Source organism: Cheilinus undulatus, linkage group 19 (assembly GCF_018320785.1).
Source record: "Cheilinus undulatus linkage group 19, ASM1832078v1, whole genome shotgun sequence".
Classification (NCBI taxonomy): Eukaryota; Metazoa; Chordata; class Actinopteri; order Labriformes; family Labridae; genus Cheilinus; species Cheilinus undulatus.
In genome coordinates, this window is record NC_054883.1 from 39,520,574 (window position 1) to 39,540,220 (window position 19,647).

Here is a 19,647-nt window from a genome sequence, read left to right on the forward strand (position 1 = left end):
TGATGATTTAAGATATCCTTGTTAAGTCTTAAATCTGAAAAAGTAAGGAGTAAAAATGATAAGATAAAAATGTAAGAATATGGGAAGAGAAATTAATTTGTGTTTTGATTTCTAATTTTCAGTTTTGCATCCAACAATAAGGACTCAAACTTTGGATTTTGACTTTTTATTTCATACTTTGAGCATTTCAACTCATAGTTTTGACTTCTTATATGATATTTTGAACTTTTAGGTTAATAATTTTTAATTTTAAATCATATTTTGACTTTTTAAACTCATTTTTTTGTACATCATCTAAAAACTTTGACTTCATAATCCCATAGTTTGACCTTTTGGACACTCCATTTAAAAATTGGAATCATATTTTGACTTTTAATTTCATGTTTTGACCTTTTTGGACAAAAAAATAAAATTTTTTCTTAGATTTTGAGCCTTTAAACTCATCTTTATATTTATTTATTTTTATTTATTTAGTAGTGCTAAAGTGCTAAGTTCTTTTATATGTATATATATATATATATATATATATAAATACAGTGCTTAACAAATTTATTAGACCCCCTAACCCTAACCAAAGTAAGGTTTATGCCACAGCTGCCCTAAATTAACAGCATTGGTAATTACCAAAATCATTTTTTTATCTTTCTGCAATGGTTAATACACCAATATGTAGAAGCTCTTTAACCCAAATGATATTTTTAATGCTTAAATATAATTATTATTCTTATCCATGAATTATCCATGTGTCAAAGCACATTATTATTTTTTGATTAATATGTCAAATTATAGTTATTTACTTGCATTCCTGAAGAGAAAAATGAGTTTTAGTGGTTGAATGTTATGCTTGATTCATTTCTGACTTCTCAGAAGCCCAGTGAGCCAGCTCAAATTTGGGTGAATTCAGTTTGAAATTCCTCATTCCTGTTCAAAATGGTAAAACGTGGAGAGCTGACTGAAAATGTGTTTTGATTTCTAATTTTCAGTTTTGCATCCAACAATAAGGACTCAAACTTTGGATTTTGACTTTTTATTTCATACTTTGAGCATTTCAACTCATAGTTTTGACTTCTTATATGATATTTTGAACTTTTAGGTTAATAATTTTTAATTTTAAATCATATTTTGACTTTTTAAACTCATTTTTTTGTATATCATCTAAAAACTTTGACTTCATAATCCCATAGTTTGACCTTTTGGACACTCCATTTAAAAATTGGAATCATATTTTGACTTTTAATTTCATGTTTTGACCTTTTTGGACAAAAAAATAAAATTTTTTCTTAGATTTTGAGCCTTTAAACTCATCTTTATATTTATTTATTTTTATTTATTTAGTAGTGCTAAAGTGCTAAGTTCTTTTATATGTATATATATATATATATATATATAAATACAGTGCTTAACAAATTTATTAGACCCCCTAACCCTAACCAAAGTAAGGTTTATGCCACAGCTGCCCTAAATTAACAGCATTGGTAATTACCAAAATCATTTTTTTATCTTTCTGCAATGGTTAATACACCAATATGTAGAAGCTCTTTAACCCAAATGATATTTTTAATGCTTAAATATAATTATTATTCTTATCCATGAATTATCCATGTGTCAAAGCACATTATTATTTTTTGATTAATATGTCAAATTATAGTTATTTACTTGCATTCCTGAAGAGAAAAATGAGTTTTAGTGGTTGAATGTTATGCTTGATTCATTTCTGACTTCTCAGAAGCCCAGTGAGCCGGCTCAAATTTGGGTGAATTCAGTTTGAAATTCCTCATTCCTGTTCAAAATGGTAAAACGTGGAGAGCTGACTGAAAATGAGAGAGTCCGCATTAAAGCACTTCATGATGCTGGATGGTCTCTGAGACAGATATGACAGGTGGTCTAATACCTTTATTAACCTCTGTAGATATTATTACTGGTGAAATGAGGTTGAGAGTTTCTGGTTAAAAAGGTGACCCTGTTAGGCCCTCAGGTTAGACCTGAATCCAGAATCCGGCCCCTGCTGTGATTGAGTTTGACTCCCCTGCTTTAAACAACACAAAGGGCTGCATATCAAGCTAAAATGGGAAATAAACAGTGTCGGACCTTCACTGCTGCTTAAAAGCTTTTTTTCTTCTATTTTTTAATCTTTTCCATCTCTACAATGACTTGCGCCGAGATTCCTGATCCATCTTTTAAACATTATGACATTTAAGCCACATAGTAATGAAGGTTCATCTGCTGTGTGGGAACACAGGAAGTCGCCACAAAAATTTTTGTTTGTGTTTTTGTAAATTGGTGCAGAACTTTTGTTTTACCAGCTAAAGCCAGAGAACAATTTTGGTTTTGTTGCTGTGATTAAGCTTTATTCTTTTGTTTGAGAGTACTTCAAGATCCAAGTGAAACTAGACGCCAAGGCTTGAATGTAAAAACAAGAAGCTTAAACTCTGGGTGTAAACAGAGGTTATTGTGTGAGTTTATCCTCCTAGGTAGAGATGCACTGATTGTCATTTCTTTGCCCTATTCTGATTCTCTTTTTTTTTCAAGGTCTGACCTGCTGATTCACATTTTGTCTGACTGATATTTTCTTTATTTAGATAATCATCATAGACAGAAAAAATAATGTTTTTTGTAACTTCTTTTTGATGGAAATTCAATTTAATGGTTATAATTACAACTCTGGATGTAGTTAAATAGTTACTAGAGTGGTTCCCAAAGTGTGGGCTCTTTGCATTTTTCAAAAGTTCCAAGAAAGCGGCCAATCACAGCCCAAAGATTTAACTTAGGCCAGCCACACTACAGGTTTTAAGCCCGATTCAGGGCAAGATTTGCCTCCCCTGATGATCGTGGGGGTGTGTACCGTCTGGAGCCTCGTCACAAACTGTTATCTGTCTGAGTAGTCGGCATGTGTGTGGTGTCAACACGATTGTTTTACTGCTCCAAATCGCATCGTAGCCTCCCAAACCCAGAATCATAAATATCAAATATGTTTGATATTTATGATTCTAGTAGTGCCGCTGACGGAGTACCCACAACAACCAATGAGAGCGAGCAGACCAGGTAGCGTCACCAGACGAATCGTATGTACTTTCACCGCTCACAACCATGAACACAACCATACCTTAATTCCAGCGAGGATTTCATCCTGAGTCTTTCCCTTGTTTTATGATTTTTGCTGCACCCGTAACACACGCCAGGACAGCCTGTTGTGGAGAGACAGCAAGACGGTATCGACAGACATCTTTGTTTTTTTTTTCTGAAGTCATGTGATCGCGCGAGGTCATAGGCAGGTCGGCAGGCGTGTGGTCTCCAGTGATCTGACAGTCTGGCTGAGTCGTCTAGTGTGTGTGTTCAGAGGATTAAAGATGAAAAATCTTTGGAAATCTGTGGTCTCTCACGGTTTTAAAATCGTTTCAGATTAAAAAATCGTCTAGTGTGTGGCCAGCCTTAGACCCTTTTTACCATTTAATCCAGGGGTGTCAAACTCAACCACAGCAGGGGCTGGGTTCTGAACTAGGGTCTAACCTGAGGGCCGAACAATTTCGAGTCCAAATAAATAAATAAAGATAACAGGGTGGATGTTTAACAATAAAATGTCAACCTTATTTTAACCAGCAATGAATTATGGCACTGATGATCAATGATTTTGCATTTAAAAGGTCAACATGATAAGTTAAAAACTCAAAATCTGAGATTAAAAGTCGAACTGATAAGTTTAAAAGGCAAAAACATGACATTTTAAGTCAAAATAATGTTTTTAAAAGACAAAATATGAGATGGGATACTGAAACCATAAGTTTTAAAAGTCAAAAACTGAAACAAAATTCAAAATCATGATTTTTAACAGTCAAAACATGAGAAAAACATCGAAATCAAAAGTTTAAAATGTCAAAATATGAGACAAAATTTCAAATGAATGAGTTTTAAAAGTCAAAATATTAAATAAAATTTAAATCATGAGTTTTTAAGGTTAAAAAAATGAGACAGAAGTCAAAGTTATGAGTGAAAAGGTCAAAACTTGAGATAAAAGTCAAAATCATGACTTTGAAAGGTCAAAATAGGATTTAAAATGTAAAATTATGAATCTAAATGGTCAAGACGTGAGATAAAAGTCAAAACCATGACTTTAAAAGGTAAAAAAAACTGAGATAAAATTAAAAATCATGAGTTTTTAAGGTAAAAAAAATGAGGTAAAAGTCAGTGTTAGGAGCTGAAAAAGGTCAAAACATGAGATAAAAGTCAAAATCATGAAAATCATGATGAAAGGTCAAAATAGGGTTTAAAATTTAAAATTATGGATCTATATGAGGTGAAAGTCAAAGTTATGAGATGTAAAGGTTAAAATATGTAATAAAAAGTCAAAACCATAACTTTTAGTCATAACTGTGAGATGCAACAGTGAAAATATAGTGAAAACAAAAAATTCCTCCTACGTTCCTGACTTTTATCAAATTATTTTTACTGTTTACTTTTCTATTTTTTTTTTATTTTTTTTTTTTATAAATCATCAAAGTTAAATTTATATTTTTGTACTGGAGGAAATCTGCAGACCCCATACTGGTGGGCCAGTTCTAATAAAAATATCCTATGATCTGGTGAGCTGGGTATAACTGACACCCCTGATTTAATCTGTCTGAAGTGCAGAAACCATTTCACAGACTGGTGACACTACGTCAAACGTATTTCACGTCCCAATTCTGTCAATTTGTGTGAGCCTGTGACACACAGAGACATGATTACTTAGAAAGAGTTTGTGTAATCACAAAGACCATTTAAAGAAATGACAGGGGACTTTGCAGATGCCTGATCAAATCAACACAAATGATTATGGCTTGTTAATCGTATTTTGTGGCTCCACTAATAGTTACCCAGTGTGCTAAAAAAATAATTATAAACTTGTACACAGAAATTCTGTTTGAATCGTAGTTGAAAGGCACCAGCTGTGATTACTGAGCTACACAGTCATTTCAAGAAGGTTCAACTCATACAGTCATGTGCATCATCACAGGCCTCAATGAGCTACGACCCAGGGCTCACGTGTTGCTCAGCAGCCAAGGTCAAGCTTGATGGCATCTCTTTAGTCCAGGCCTTTTCACCTCTGGTGGTTTTCGGACCCTTGGGACATTCACTGCACGTCCAGGGGCTCGTGGCAACCCTACTACCCACCTGGATGGTACCTTAGGCCATGCTTGCACGCCACATCCACCACTTACTCCACCCTAAAGGTGTGAACTGTATTTCTTCAACAGATTATGTCCTAAATGCAAGGACATCCAGAGCACGACCTGGGTTGTGTCAACCCTCCGTTGGCTAATATTGTTTGTTGCCTTCCTTTTTGCCTGAAGTCTCTCTGCCTGACTCCAGTGATCTTGGAGCAGACCTTAACAATGTTGTTCAGGCTTTTATTGTCATTCATGAACAAACCATGAAACCAGGAAATAAAGGAGTGTCTGATCTTTTCGTATCAGATTCAGGCCACTTTCATATGTGGTACTAAATCAGATACACATCTGATTTTTTGAATTCGATAGCAGTGTGAACAGCCAGACAAAATCAGATCTGAGCAAAATATCAGAATTGAGCATTTATTCTTGCAGAGAGAACGGAGCCTTTGACTTGCATTCCTAATTTCACCTGAATTACTTTTGTTGGGGCTGGAAAAGTTTTGGATTGAAGTAAAAATGTGACAAAACGATGCACTTTTTCCCCTTCTAGGCTGAGAGATGCATGCAGCTTGTGGTAAAAATAAGCCAGCCCTCTTTTCTCAGAAAGACAGCCTCATGTTTGCAAGCCTCAACTTGTTTGACGCAGCCGCTATGCACCTACTCTGAAACGGCTGTAAGTTCATCAGCAGTGTGTTAAATTAGACCAGTTCGTGAACTTTTCAGCCCCTGACCAGGGACCCCCATCATCCCTAGAGGTGGTTCAAGCATACACAAAACATCATGTACAAACTAGATCAAAATTGCAATTTCAGCTGAAATTGCGTGGGGATGCTGAAAGCTGTATTGTGGAAGAACTGCTGAAAATCGCCAAAAGCACAAAATTAGCTGAAAATAGCATAGAAATAGCATAAAATAGCATAAAAGTAGCTGAAAATGGCATTCAATAGCTCAATAAAGGATAAAAATAGCTGAAAGTAGCCTAAAAAAAGCTGAAAATAGCCCCAAAATAGCAGATTTTGGTCTAAAAGTAGCTGAAAATTGCATTCAGTTGCTGAAAAAGCACAAAGATAGCTGAAATAGCATCAAAGTAGCATAAAACAGCATAAAATGGCATTCAGTAGCTCAAAAAAGGATAAAAACAGCTGAAAGCAGCCTTAAAATATCTGAAAATAGCATAAAAATAGCAGATTTTGGATAACAAGTACCTGAAAATTGCATTCAATAGCTGGAAAAGCATAGAAATAGCTGGAAATAGCATGAAAATAGCTATATTTTAAAAATTATAAAAGTCAGAAATGAGAAAAGTCATAGCAGTCGAATGACGAAGAAACAGAATTTTTAAAAGTTTAAACGGTGTCGATACGATAAAGTATGAAGGAGGAGATTGCTGGCTCAGAAGAAGAATAATAAACAAAATGGCCGACGTGAATATCAATAGTGTTGATGCTCAGCATCCCCACTAATAAAAATTTTAGTAAGTTTTTGTATAAATGACCTACTTTATTTTGGGCATTTTTTGCCTTTATTTGATCGAGGAGGACAGTGGATAGAGTTGGAAACAGGGATGAGAGCGGGGAGAGACATGCAATAAAGGGCCTCAGGCTGGATTTGAACCCGGGCCACCCGTGTACATGGGGTGCGCCTTAACCACTCGTCCACCTGCCCCCCATAAATGACTTACTTTAAAGTACAAATCTCACCTAGTAACAGTGATTTTATTTTGAACTAAACTCATTTTTCCCCTCAGATATACCACTTTTCTTATTGTGGAAAGCATCCTGAGACCTCCCCTTAGTATTTTGTGATCAACCAGTTCCAGTTGCAGGTCGGTCAGTGCATCTCTAGTATTACAAAACACTTACTTTTAAGCATGTTTGGTACATTTTGCATTCACAGGTTTTTTAAATGCGTCTGTTTTGACTTGTTTCTTGAAGTACTGTCAAGTGAAAGAATACATAAAGATAATAAATGTCACCATCATGTTAAAACATTGAGAACCTATAAACTAGAATGTATTAAGTATTAAGTGTAATGTAGCTACTTCCTGTTTTTAAACAGTTACTTTAAGCTGATAGAGCAGAGTAGGAGTGTTGCCTTTACTTTACCGAGTGGTCTCACTGCTCTCGCTGCCTGAGATACAGTGATAAACGGGGCAAAGAGAGCTTTGTTTTATGGGTCAGCAGAGGTCACATCTGAGCCGTCCTGTAAGATGACGTGAGTGTGGGTTCACTCAGACAGCTGACTGTGGGAGTCTGCAAAACAAGTCCTCTCTTCATGGGAAGAAAGACAAACGACTGTGCTGTAGTGAAACTTTCTAAAGGGGAAGTTGTATGAAGTAGGCAAACACTTGATTAAAATTCACGCTTTTGTATTTTTTATGCCCCCCCTGCTGTGCTTTCACTTCTCATCGTGCCTTTCATGAAACTGTGGATCCCAGTGGTGCATTATGTGTGTGTGAATACAAGTGAAGGGTAAAAAAACACATATTTGTGTTGGGCTCACTGTAATGACGTGCATCTGTTTTCTTTGTTTTGCCAGATTTGTTTGTGAAGAAGTCAACGTTGCATTGCTCTGCGGGCTAACGGCGTGTGTCCGCTGTTTTTTTGCCCCTCCAAATATGAAGCTATTCAACCTTCACAAAGTTGGCACACGAGACTGCAGCAGGACGTCCCGCCACATGAGTCCGTTTAGTAACACAGTCGTGATCTCCATTCAGGCCTGGAGAAAGTGCAGCTCTTTCTCATGGTGATAAACTGTTCCATTTTGGCCTTTTCTATCTTTCTCGAGGAGTTAGACAAGAAAATGATTAGTGTAGCAAGACTTTTAGACTTTGTTTGTGGGCCAAAAAGACTTTTCAGGCTGGTTTTAGGCATTTTAAAAGCTTCTGAGTGAACTGGTACTCAGTGATGGACATTAAACTCCAGCTAAATCACAGTTTCAACATATCACTGCCTTTAATGCCAACCACAGGTGTGAGGATTCAGAGGACGACTGTGTAACATAGAAATAATATAACATAAAACACACTATTTATTAAGTAAACTGCAGCCACTCTCTGTGAAGTATGGAAGCTCTGATGCAGGGGTGTCAAACTCAGTCAGAGAAGGGGCCGGATTCTGAATTAAGGTCTAACCTGAGGGCCTAACAGGGTCTACATTTAACCAAACTGTTAACCTCATTTTCACAAGTAATAAATTATGGGGGAAAAAATTGGCACTGATGATAAATGATTTTGAGATTTAAAAAGTAAAAATGATAAGTTAAAAGGCTCAAAATCTGAAATATAAAGACTAACTTATTAGTTCAAAAGGTCAAGACAAAAATTAGATTTTAAACTATTGCTTTTAAAAGGCAAATATATGAAAAAGAAAGCCACAGTCATGTTTTTATTGCAAAAATTTAAATTACAAGTTAAAATGGTGCATGTAAAATGTCAAAATATGAGATAAAGGTTGAAAAATTAAATTGAAAAGGGCAAAATTTGAGATAAAGTGTCAAATAAAACATCAAAAATGTCAAAATACAAGATAAAAAGATGAATAAAAATGGAAAAGGTAAAAGTATGAGTTAAAAATCAAAATTATAAATTTAAAACATCAAAATATAATATAAAAAGTCAAAATAATAAATTGAAAAGGTCAATATATGAGATTAAAAGAAAATTAAAAAAAATTAAAAGATCAAAATATGACATAAAAAGTCCAAATAATAAATTGAAAAGGTCAAAATTTGATATAAAAAGTCCAAATAATAAATTGAAATGGTCAAAATATAATATAAAAAAATTAAATAATAGATTGAAGGCATAATTGTGCAATGCAAAATTGAAAATATGAAATGAAAACACAAAAGAATTTCTTTTTCCACATTTCTATTTGTCCAGTTATTGTTATTGTTTATTTTTTTCCACAATTTTATGACTTAAGGATATTTGATATCATTAAGGTTAAGTTTACTGGAGGAAATCTTCAGACCTCATATTTTAAGGCCATTTATAATAAGAATAGGATATGATCCTTCGGGCCGGGTGTAACTGTACAACGGCCAGATTTGGCCCCCGGGCCTTGAATTTGACACCCCTGCCCTAAGAGGACATACAAGGCTACTCAGCTTCCTTTGCTTAAGGGTAAATTATTCGAGAAAAAAAAGAAAAAACAGGGGCCAACTAAATAACAATTGCTCAAAGCAACTTAGTCAAGTTTATTCAACTCCAGTTAACAAGTTGCATTAAACTGAGTTGCAGCTTCTTAAGTGAAGATAAATAAACATTCAGCTGCTGGTTGCTAGTTTCAGTTGCGGTTGTCTATATTGTTAAATGAGTATTTTTTTGCTTTTGTTTTTAGAGTATTGAGACAGAAACCAAAACATGCTTTCAATCACAGTAGTACAATTAAATGTATGGTTTCATGTCCTACTTGGGCTTCCGTACTGAAGCTAACCATTCTATGCCTTAAAATTTCATTTTTATGCTTCTAAGTGACGTTAGATAATTCTATGTGCAAATGTGGCAAACCTGTTGAATGAAGTGATTATAACCTTTGAACTTGATGTCATTATTGTTGTTTTTGTAAATTCAAAGCTATTCAGACAGTATTAGATACAAAAATACTATTCTCAGACTTTTTGAAAATATATACGTTTTTCAATAAAAGAATTGTTCATGTGATTTTATCTTATTTATTTGTTTTGCAAAAACAAGTGTGTTTGAAATAGAATCCATCTTAGATTTGGTTTTTAATTATGTGGTTTTACCAATTATATCGCTTCAATTTAACAGAAAATGAGTATTAATTATTTAACTATTTATTTCACAAAGATACATGAGTGAGGATGTCAGTAAAAATGAACTCTGACTGGAGAGATTCTGGATTTTAGGTGCCCTCTAAGGTGCTTTTATATAAGTGTTACAGGTTCTAGAGAGACGGCACTACACAGAGCACTTAACCACGTTTTTACAAGTGGAAGTGTGATTCAGATCGACCCATGCTTGACTGTATACACCTGTGGCTACAGGTCTGATCAAAACACCTGAATTTAATAATTAACAGGTGTGTCCAAACACTTTTGTCCATATAAAGTAAATGTAAATAGTCTGATACTTCAAACATTTCTAGGAGTTTTTAAACCATACATTTTGCTGAAAGTATCACGTTAAACACATATTTATCACATATTTATTTATTTTGTCTTAAAAAAAAAAAAAAGAAATCTGGGCTTTTTTTGCCCATAATTAATGGGTGAGTGGACCACACCTTTGCCTCTAGACCAGGGGTCATCAAGTACATCTGCACAAGGGCCGGATTCAGTCCCAACAGAAACTGTGGGGACCGGACTTTCAAACACACAAAAATTAAAGAAATGTTTCATATTATTTTAGGCATTACCAGTGAGATCTATCCCTATTATCTATAACGCAGCAGGCCACAAGGAGACAGGCCTGACAACAGAAAAGAGCAATTTTTTTGCAACTTTTAAACCAATTTTTCCCACTTTTAACCCATTGTTGATACTTTTGCCCCTTGTTTCCTCTTTTTAACAATTGTTGAGAGATTCTAACCCCATTTAAAACACTTTTCCTGCATGTTTTACCCCCTTTGTGCCACTCTTTTATCCAGGTTTTGCCACTTTTCTTTTTTGCCACTTTTTAAAGCCTTTTCATTACTTTTTATACATTTTTTTGAAACTTTTAAACCAATTTTTCCCCACTTTTAACCCATTGTTGATACTTTTTGCCCATTGTTGCCTCTTTAACACATTTCTGATAGATTTTAACCTCCTTTAAACCACTTTTCCTGCGTGTTTTATCCCCATTATGACACTCTTTTATCAATATTTCCACTTTTTAACCCCTTTTTCATTACTTTCTTGCACTACTTTTCTGTCATTTGTAACCAATTTTTGATACCTTTTGTGCCCTTTATCCTCTTTTACCATTTTTTGCCACATTTAACCTCTTTCCATCACTTTATCTGGTCATTTTTGCAGCACTTCTGCCAACCTTAACCCTTTTTAAAATACGTATTAATTATGACAGTAAATCTCTGAAAAACAGATCAGATGTTGAGTCACTCTAAACTAACAGCAGGCTTTCATAGTCAACCTCTATTTTGTCTGCATATTTCCATTGCCCTTATTTGCAATTTTTTACTACTTTATTTCCATTTTTAATGCTTTTGGCCCATTTTTTCACACTTTTACCCAGCTGTTTGCAATTTTTGCACCTTTTCTTCACATTTTTTAGCCCTTTTTTGAGCATTTAAGCTGCCTTTTGCAATCAAATGCCACTAATTTCCCATTTTGCCACACTTTGATGCTTTTTGCCCTTTTTTCCCACCTTCCGATTTTTTGCCCAATTTAAGTCACTTTCCACTCATGTTTTTTCCACATTCTTGCCACTTTTGGACCATTGTTTCCACCTGTAACTAATGTTTTGCCACTTTTCTTCCAGTGCCACCCCTTAAGCCCATTTTTGTCACTTCTTTTTGTCACTTATCTCCCCTTTTTGACACTTTTATCCTGCTTTTTGCAATCCTTGCTCCTTTTTTGCCACTTCTCGGCCATTTAAGCTGCCTTTTGCAATTAAATGCCACTATTTGCCCATTTTTCCCACCTTTTTTCTGACTTTTACTCATTTTGGTCACTTTTCACTCATTTTTTGAAACGTTTTTGCCACTTTTAACTCATTATTTGATCACTTCCCGCCCGTTTTTGCCCCTTTCTCCCAGTGTTTGCAGCTTTTTGACAATTTTTTGTCACATTAAACTTATTTCAATCGCCACTTTCGCCACTTAGATCGTTGCTCTTGTAAATGTATTTTTCAACAATTTGGCTCTTTGGTTAAGAAGAGTTGAGTAACACTGTCTTAGAGCGCCATCTTGTGGTGAGTATCGGTAAGCACCAACAATGCTTTCTAATCCTGATTTAAAAATTGTAAAACACTGCTCAACATTCGTTGAGTCGACCTGGTTTGATTAAAAAATATAAAAACAGTACATTTACCAAAACAAGTTGGAACTCTACGTCTGTATTTGTTTGTTTAACAACAATAAATACTACGCTAATGTTGGCGCCTGAATCCTTGAGGAGTCTGCGTGACCTGGCGCATGCGCAGAATATCCAGATTTAGCAGCTGTATTTCCTGCTTGCTGTTTCCACTCGAAGCAATGGCAGAAGTGAAAGCTTCCCTGTTTTATGGAGGTATGTTTCCTTTTCTGTTTCACCTGTGTTTGACTCTAGACTTTACGTGCCGTCCCAGCGTGTGTCAAAACGAGCACTAAAGCTCCTGTTTTATAAAATTATGAAGCAAACTGCTGCAGAGTTAGCCGGGGACGACAGCTTTAGCTGGTGATGCTTCAGTCATGAGGTTTCAGTCTGCAGAGCTGGAGAATAGACGGTAAAAGAGGTCTTGTTAACATGAAGCTAACATGCTTTTATTGTTGTTTTTTTGGTTCAGTTTTAGCGGCCTTCCTGAGTTCAGCAGTGCTTGCATTTGTTGAGGATCTTGATGACACGTAAGTGATGCACTCCTGAATGAATGCTCTGCCTCACCTTCCTGTACTGTCATCACAATTTAACATGCGATGCAACTTCCTATTAGACTGCAAGTGGATGCAAATCACAGTTTGGGTCGATGCTTGCCTTGTTTCCTGTACTTGTTGTTTGGCTCTTTTTAAACTTGTGCATGTAGAAGTTGCTGTAGATTTCCTAATTTTAATTTATCATCGCGTTTCCAAAGATCTATAGATTTACAATAGCAGAATTAGGTTATTTAAATCGGAAAAGCAGGGGAATTGTTTGCCTTTGTCTAATTTCTATATTTGCACAGTGCTTATAAATTCAAGCCTGCAGCTGGAAGTCTGCAGGCATTTAGTCTGTCTATTTTTACAATGATGTCTAAATATTTGATACGTTTGGAAACAAAACTTGACAGTTGCAGCTATTTCAATGGTAAATATCAATTAAACATATCATAGTTTAATAAAGACTGCATCTACTCCAGTAGATAAGCACATAGGAGAGGAATGACTCAATTAAAACACCTGCTCTCTCTCTAAATTGCACAAAACACTATCAACATGTCTGCAACATGCTCCAAACAGCATTATAGATGTTTTTGTGCAATTTAGACTTAAAGCAGGAGTTTAGCTGCAATTAAAATTAAGACATCCACTATACTGACTGCCTTGGACTTCTGTTTTTCGTATGCACATTGGTATTGTTTTTACTGGCCTCATCTTAAAGTTAAAAATTTGTATATCTTGACAAACCTACACTTCCTTTTGTCTCTGTTTTGAATGTACTTTTGTCTCTCTTTTTATTTTGGCATCTTGGGAACTTCTAAAGAGTATTTACATTCTGTTAACAAAACCCTTAACGTATGAATTGTCTGCTGCACAGTGGTATTTTGTTATATCTAACATGCATTAAGCATCTTACAATGAAGGCGATTCAGAATTCAGTACCAAGTTGCATTTAACTGCACATGCCTAATAGAAATCATGCTTTCTTCTTCCCTACAGATTTAAAGACACAAGAGTGAACGATATCTGGCTGGTTGATGTGAGTCTAACATTCTGCATTCATACCTACACAAACACACAAACCAGTCTGGGCCCATTCCGCTGGGCCTTACTTTATATCCAGCACGCTACTGTCCAGATCATCCCCTGCGGAAGTGGAAGCAGCCAGGGTGGGATGTGGGAGGGCAGGGGGCCAGAGGGGAGTGTGCAGACTGTCCTCTGTGTTTGTGATTAGTGAATGAGAAGTCATGCATGCCTGCCAAAGCCAGGGGGCTCGGAGGGGTTTATATCGGAGTTTGTGTTTAGGTCCGTATAAACACTCGAAGCTACTTGTGCCCTGAGTTTGGGTTAGCAGGAGTAAGTCTTCAAGCTGGAGAGTAATAGCGCTGTGCCAGCTCATTATAGAAATGATACAGTACTTCATAAACTTCATGTGCTAAAGGGGCAGTTTGGTATTTTTGAAGTGGGATTGGATGAGACACTTGACAATAGTCAGTACAGTAAGCACAGGAGATGATGGTCAGCCAGTATCTGCAGAGCGTAGCATGAAACCCAGACTGCACATATCCTGACAAGCCAGATGGATTTGTTTCACACATCCATCTGGGAAAGCTTCAATAGGAAACGTTTGAGAAAAGGCAGAGGCTTTGAAAAAACTCGGGAGTGTGATTGGATGAATGTTCTGTCTGTCACATCTCTACGGGCCAATCAGAGTAACAAAGCATGTGACGTAGCAGCTATCAATCTGCGCATGCGCAGCTACGGGGAATAATGTGAAACATGGCGACTGTAGACATGTAAGTATTCAACTTTTGTCATTTTTGAAAAGAAAACAACTCACTGCTGTCCTTTGTTCTTCTTTTAACAAAGAATTGTGGTCAACTTCTGATAAAACTTACGCTTTAGCAGCATCCACGCTAAGCTCTTCCAGCATAGTTGTACCGGTCTCTTGCTGCTGCTTGTTTACGTCACGACTCTGCCCTGCCTGAAAGTACCGCCCCTCGTCACCGATTGGTCCTCTCACTTTTTAACCAGGCCCAAACGGTTCAGATGGGAGCTTAATAAGATGGATTCGCTAGTCAAAAACAAGGAAATGGGCGTATCCATCTGCTTTGCAGGGTTAGACTGCACAGCTGTGCAGACATGCAGGGGTGTAGCTATGGGTTTTGGGCCCCCAGAAAGAATATTACACAGCCCACCTTTAACTGGCTAGCCAAGCAACATTTTTTGCTTGCATTGCATTTGCATTTTTTTTTTTTTTTTTTTTTACAAATATCTATGCAATTTAATGTATTTTTGAAGCACAATTTCCCCATTTATGAGTACTATTTTTACAATGGTTAAATTGAATTTACTTGCATTATTTCGCAGCGCTGGACTAAAGCACTTGGAAATTTTTAAGGGAGGAGATGAGGCCCCCCAGTATTTACTTTACTCTATTTGATACAAATTTCAGTCTGTTGACCCATTCATTTTGTTGCTTTTGATTCAATAATGACACTTATTACTAAGAAAAAATAGATAAAGACACACTTCTGTTTGCAGGCTCCTCAAGGGCCCCTCCTTACTGTGGGCCTGGGTAATCGGTACCCTTTTCCCCCCTGTGCCTCGCCCTGCAGACAGGGATATTTGTACTATGTAATATAACAGAGAAAACAACCTTGTCTGCATAGCTGCATATCTTAGCTTCTGTAAATAATAAACTGTTTGCTAACAAATTTGCTTTATAATATTTAACAGTACAACTTGACTTTATGTCAATATGTGTTAATAGCTTTTATTCCCACTGCGTGAGGATGCCATATATGTATGAAACGGGTCTTCACCTGGTCCTACGTTGCACAGGTGTTGTCTTCAAAGTGCAAAAACAGTAAAAACACAGCTTTTCAAAAGTCAGAAGAAGAACTTTATTTTGCATTAGTTTTCCAGAAGTATTACCAAAGTGCTGTTAAAGAGAATAAGGTTTTTTTTAAACAGCTTTTCTAGTTCCACTTTTAATGCTTACGTTATTTTACTTTGACACAGAAACACAAAGAACAAAAACTACCAGGGTCAGATCTATTAGACCCCCCGATGCTAATAGTTAATTGTGTCTCCTTTTTGCTGGATAACAGCCTGCAATTGTTTGTTTTAGTTTTTAAAAAGTCTCAGACATGTCTCCTGAGGAGAATACTGCCCATTCTTCTTTGTCAACTCTCTCAAGCTCCTTCAGATTTGATTGTCTTCTGGCATGGACCTTGGTCACAGATTTTCAGTGGGATTCAAGACAGGACTTTGAGCAAGCCAGGCCTTAACGTTCACTTTGGTTCTTCATCAGGAGATGACCAAAACCAGGTTTTGCTTCCAGTTCCAGACACACTGAAGCATCTCGGCAGCATAATACTCCCACTGCTGTGTTTCACTGTGGCGACAGTGTTCTCTTGGTGATGCTTCTCCCTTCTTTTTCCAAACATCACCAACGTCTCTGTGGCCACAGAGCTCTAGTTTGGTCTCATCTGACCAAAGAACACACTTCCAGTATTCATAATCCTTCTCCAGGTTGTCCTTAGCAGACTTCAGTCTCGCTTGAAGGTGTCTCTTCTGCAGAAGTGGAGTTTTGTTTGGTCTATTCTTCTCTCTTGTGATTGTCGTCTTCGAGACTACAATTCCTCACTTGGCTTAGTCCTACACTAGTGTCTTCTCAGTTGTTCTAGGGCAGTGGTACTCAACCTGACTCAACAAAAGAGCCAAACTGTTGAAAAATCCCCTTGCAAGAGCTGCAATCTAAGTGGTGAAAAGTGGCAAAAACTGCTTGAAGTAGCAATAAAAATAAGTTAAAGGGGGCAAAAATGGTAAAAAGTAGCAAAAATGGGTGAGAAGTGACAAAAAAATGAGTTGCAGGTGGCAAAAAATGGTCCAAAAGTGGCAAAAACATAGCAAAAAAAAGAGTGGAAAGTGACTGAAATGGGCTAAAAGCAGTCAAGAGTGGCAAAATGGGTAAAAAGTAGGAAGCAAGTGGTATTTAATGGCAAAACGTTGCTTAAAAGGGCAAAAAGTGGCAACAAAATGGTGAAAAAAGGCAAAAATGGAAAAAAAGTGGTAAAAAGAAGAGGCATAAATGGAGACAGAAGGAAACAAGTGGCTTGTAATGGCAACAGGTAGCTTAACTGGGCAAAAAAGTGGCAAATAAAGGTGAAAAAAGGCAAAAATGGGTAAAAAGTTGCAAAAACAAGAGGCAAAAATGGAGGAAAAAAGGAAAAATGTGATATTTAATGGCAAAAGGTAGCTTAACTAGGCGAAAAGTGGCAGAAAATGGTGAAAAGGTGCAAAAGAAATGACCTTTTTTTAAGGGTTTTTTGGGGGAATAATATTTGAAATTAAGACATAAAGGAGCCACAAATCCTCACAAAAGGAGGATGGCTCCAGAGCCACATGTTGAGTATCACTGTTCTAGGGTCTTCAGACACATCTCTCACTAGTTTTCTTTCCAGGGTCTTTATAATCTTTCTCTTCCTTCCTCTGCCAGGCTTGTCCTAGACGGTGGGGCCCTCAGTGAATTTCCTGATACTTCTCACTCCAGTTCTTGACTCTTGGAAACGCTCTGATAACTTTGTAGATCCTTCATCTGCTTTGAGAGCATCAATGATTATTTTTCTCAAGTCTAAACTGATTTCTTTTGTTTTTGCCATGATGCTTTCTAAGTGACAGCTCAAACCCTTACTGAGGTTTTTACACTGTGTTTAAATTGAAAGCTAAACCTCAGTTTGAACTTGATTTTAAAAGCCTTGAGTATTAGAAAGTTAAAGTGCATCATTGTACAACAGTGGTTTGTGCTATGGCTCAACAAAAAGGTCATTTCAAAAAGGGGCTATTTATTTTGAAGTTTTTCTTTTTTTGTGAAATTATTTTGTTCCTGTGTGCAAAGTAAAATAATGTAAGCATCCAAAATAAAACTGGAATGTTTGGAAAAAGCGTCTTAAAAATTACTTGCTCTGTTTAACAGCTCTTGGGTAATACTTGGGAAAAACTGATATTTTCATGGGGGAAGGGCTAATAATTTTGTTCTCATCTGTTTAACGCATTGCACAAGATCTTAAACCAGTTCTCTTCTCTTTGTTATTTCCAGTTCTATGCACCATGGTGTGGTTACTGTAAAAAACTTGAGCCAGTATGGTATGACGTGGGAGTTGAGCTGAAGAGCTCGGGGTCGCCGGTCCGTGTGGGAAAGATGGATGCCACTGCTTTCTCTGGTGAGTAGTCAGTGAAGCATGTTTATGTCTCCCCTTTGAGTCTTGTGTACTAAGGTGATCGTTTTATGTGCTGGGGACAAATTTTGCACCTTCTCAGCCTGTATTGTTGATTAACATGATGCCATGTTTTAGATAGGCTGTCAGGTTTTAATAAAACCACCATAAGCAATGTCAAAGACTGATTTGAGATAGAATTTAGTTATAATTTTGGGAAATAATTTTTCTATGATATAGAAATTTGCACTGAGAAAGTACCAGTTCCCCTAATAAACCATGCAAACTTTGCCTCATGATTAATTCATACACATCATTTGATATAGTTTGCAGTAAACTAACTGTACAGACAGAAATATCTCTGTATTATTAATAGTTTCATTGGACTTTAAAGGAATAGTTCAGCATTTTGGGAACAATTATATTACCTCCAATTTCCACATACAGCTACCGCACTGCAATCCGCTGGCGAATTGCACAGCAGGAGCCGGATCCTGAATTTGGGTCTAACCTGAGGGCCTAACAGGGTCAATACTTAACAATTGACTGTCAACCTAAATGATTTTGAGATTAAAAGGTCAACATGATAAGTTATAAACCCCAAATCTGAGATAAAAGTCAAAATTACAAGTTTTAAAGGTAAAAACATTACATTTAAAGTCAAAATAATGTTTTTCAAAGGCAAAATATGAGAGAGAATTCTGAAACAATGATTTTTAAGTCAAAATATGATACAAAATTCAAAATCATGAATTTTCTAGGTAAAAAAAATGAGCAAAAAGTCAAAGTTAGGAGTTGAAATGGTCAGCAAAACTGAGATAAAATTCAAAATCATGATACATAACAATCAAAATGTGAAATCACGAGTTTAAAATGTCAAAATATGAGATTAAATTTCAAATTCATGAGTTTTAAAAGTCAAAACATGAAACAATGTCAAAAATCATGAGTTTTTAAGGTAAAAAAATGAGATACAAGTCAAAATCATGACTTTAAAAGGTCAAACTAGGTAAAATTATGAATCTAAAAGGTACAAATATGAGATAAAAATTCAAAGTTATGAGATGTAAAGGTCAAAATATGAAATAAAAACTCAAAACCATAACTTTTAGTCATAACTGTCAGATGCAAAATCAAAAATATAAAGAAAACATAAATTTCTCCTATGTTCCTGATTTTTTATCAAATTATTTTTACTGTTTTCTTTTTCTCTTTTCTATAACCCAGCAAGGATGTTATAAATCATCAAGGTTAAGTTTACATTTTTATACTGGAGGAAATCTGCAGACCTCATACTGGTGGGCCAGTTCTAATAAAAATATCATATGATCTGGTGGGCCGGGTATAACTGTACCACGGGCCGGATTTGGCCCTCGGGCCTTGAGTTTGACACCCCTGCAATAAGGTAAAATTGTCCACTGTTGACATAGTACTCCTGCGTGAACCCACAGTTCTGATCTTAGCCTGCTGATTAGGGCTGCACGCCGTGGTGCAGCGCTCTAGACACGCTTCCAGTGGGTGAGGTTGCTCGCCTTGGGTCACAGCAAACTCACGGCACTTCGAAGTGCGGCGCGGTCGTCCCATGTGGAAATTGCGGGTTAGACTTGAACGGAAACTGCTCTCATTCCTGTTATTTGGTTGAAGAAGTAATTATAGCCGCTTTAGCTTAGCTTAGTTCATCTAAGACCAACATAAATGTGAGCTGACTCTTTCCAGATATAAGAAGTCACTAAGCCTCAATATTTGTTGGAGAAAACC

General features: G+C 36.4%; 1 protein-coding gene across 1 annotated transcript in view; it reads left to right on the plus strand.

Moving 5' to 3' along the window:
- The first annotated feature begins 12,268 nt into the window (after positions 1-12,268).
- The window catches only part of LOC121527620 (protein disulfide-isomerase TMX3-like), a 70,663-nt gene continuing 63,284 nt past the window's right edge, over positions 12,269-19,647 (plus strand). Inside the window, exons 1-4 of the mRNA XM_041814637.1 lie at positions 12,269-12,344; positions 12,601-12,658; positions 13,667-13,706; positions 17,772-17,895. Coding sequence (XP_041670571.1) covers positions 12,311-12,344; positions 12,601-12,658; positions 13,667-13,706; positions 17,772-17,895 — 256 coding nt within the window. The 5' untranslated portion in view covers positions 12,269-12,310. The remainder of the gene's footprint in view (positions 12,345-12,600; positions 12,659-13,666; positions 13,707-17,771; positions 17,896-19,647) is intronic.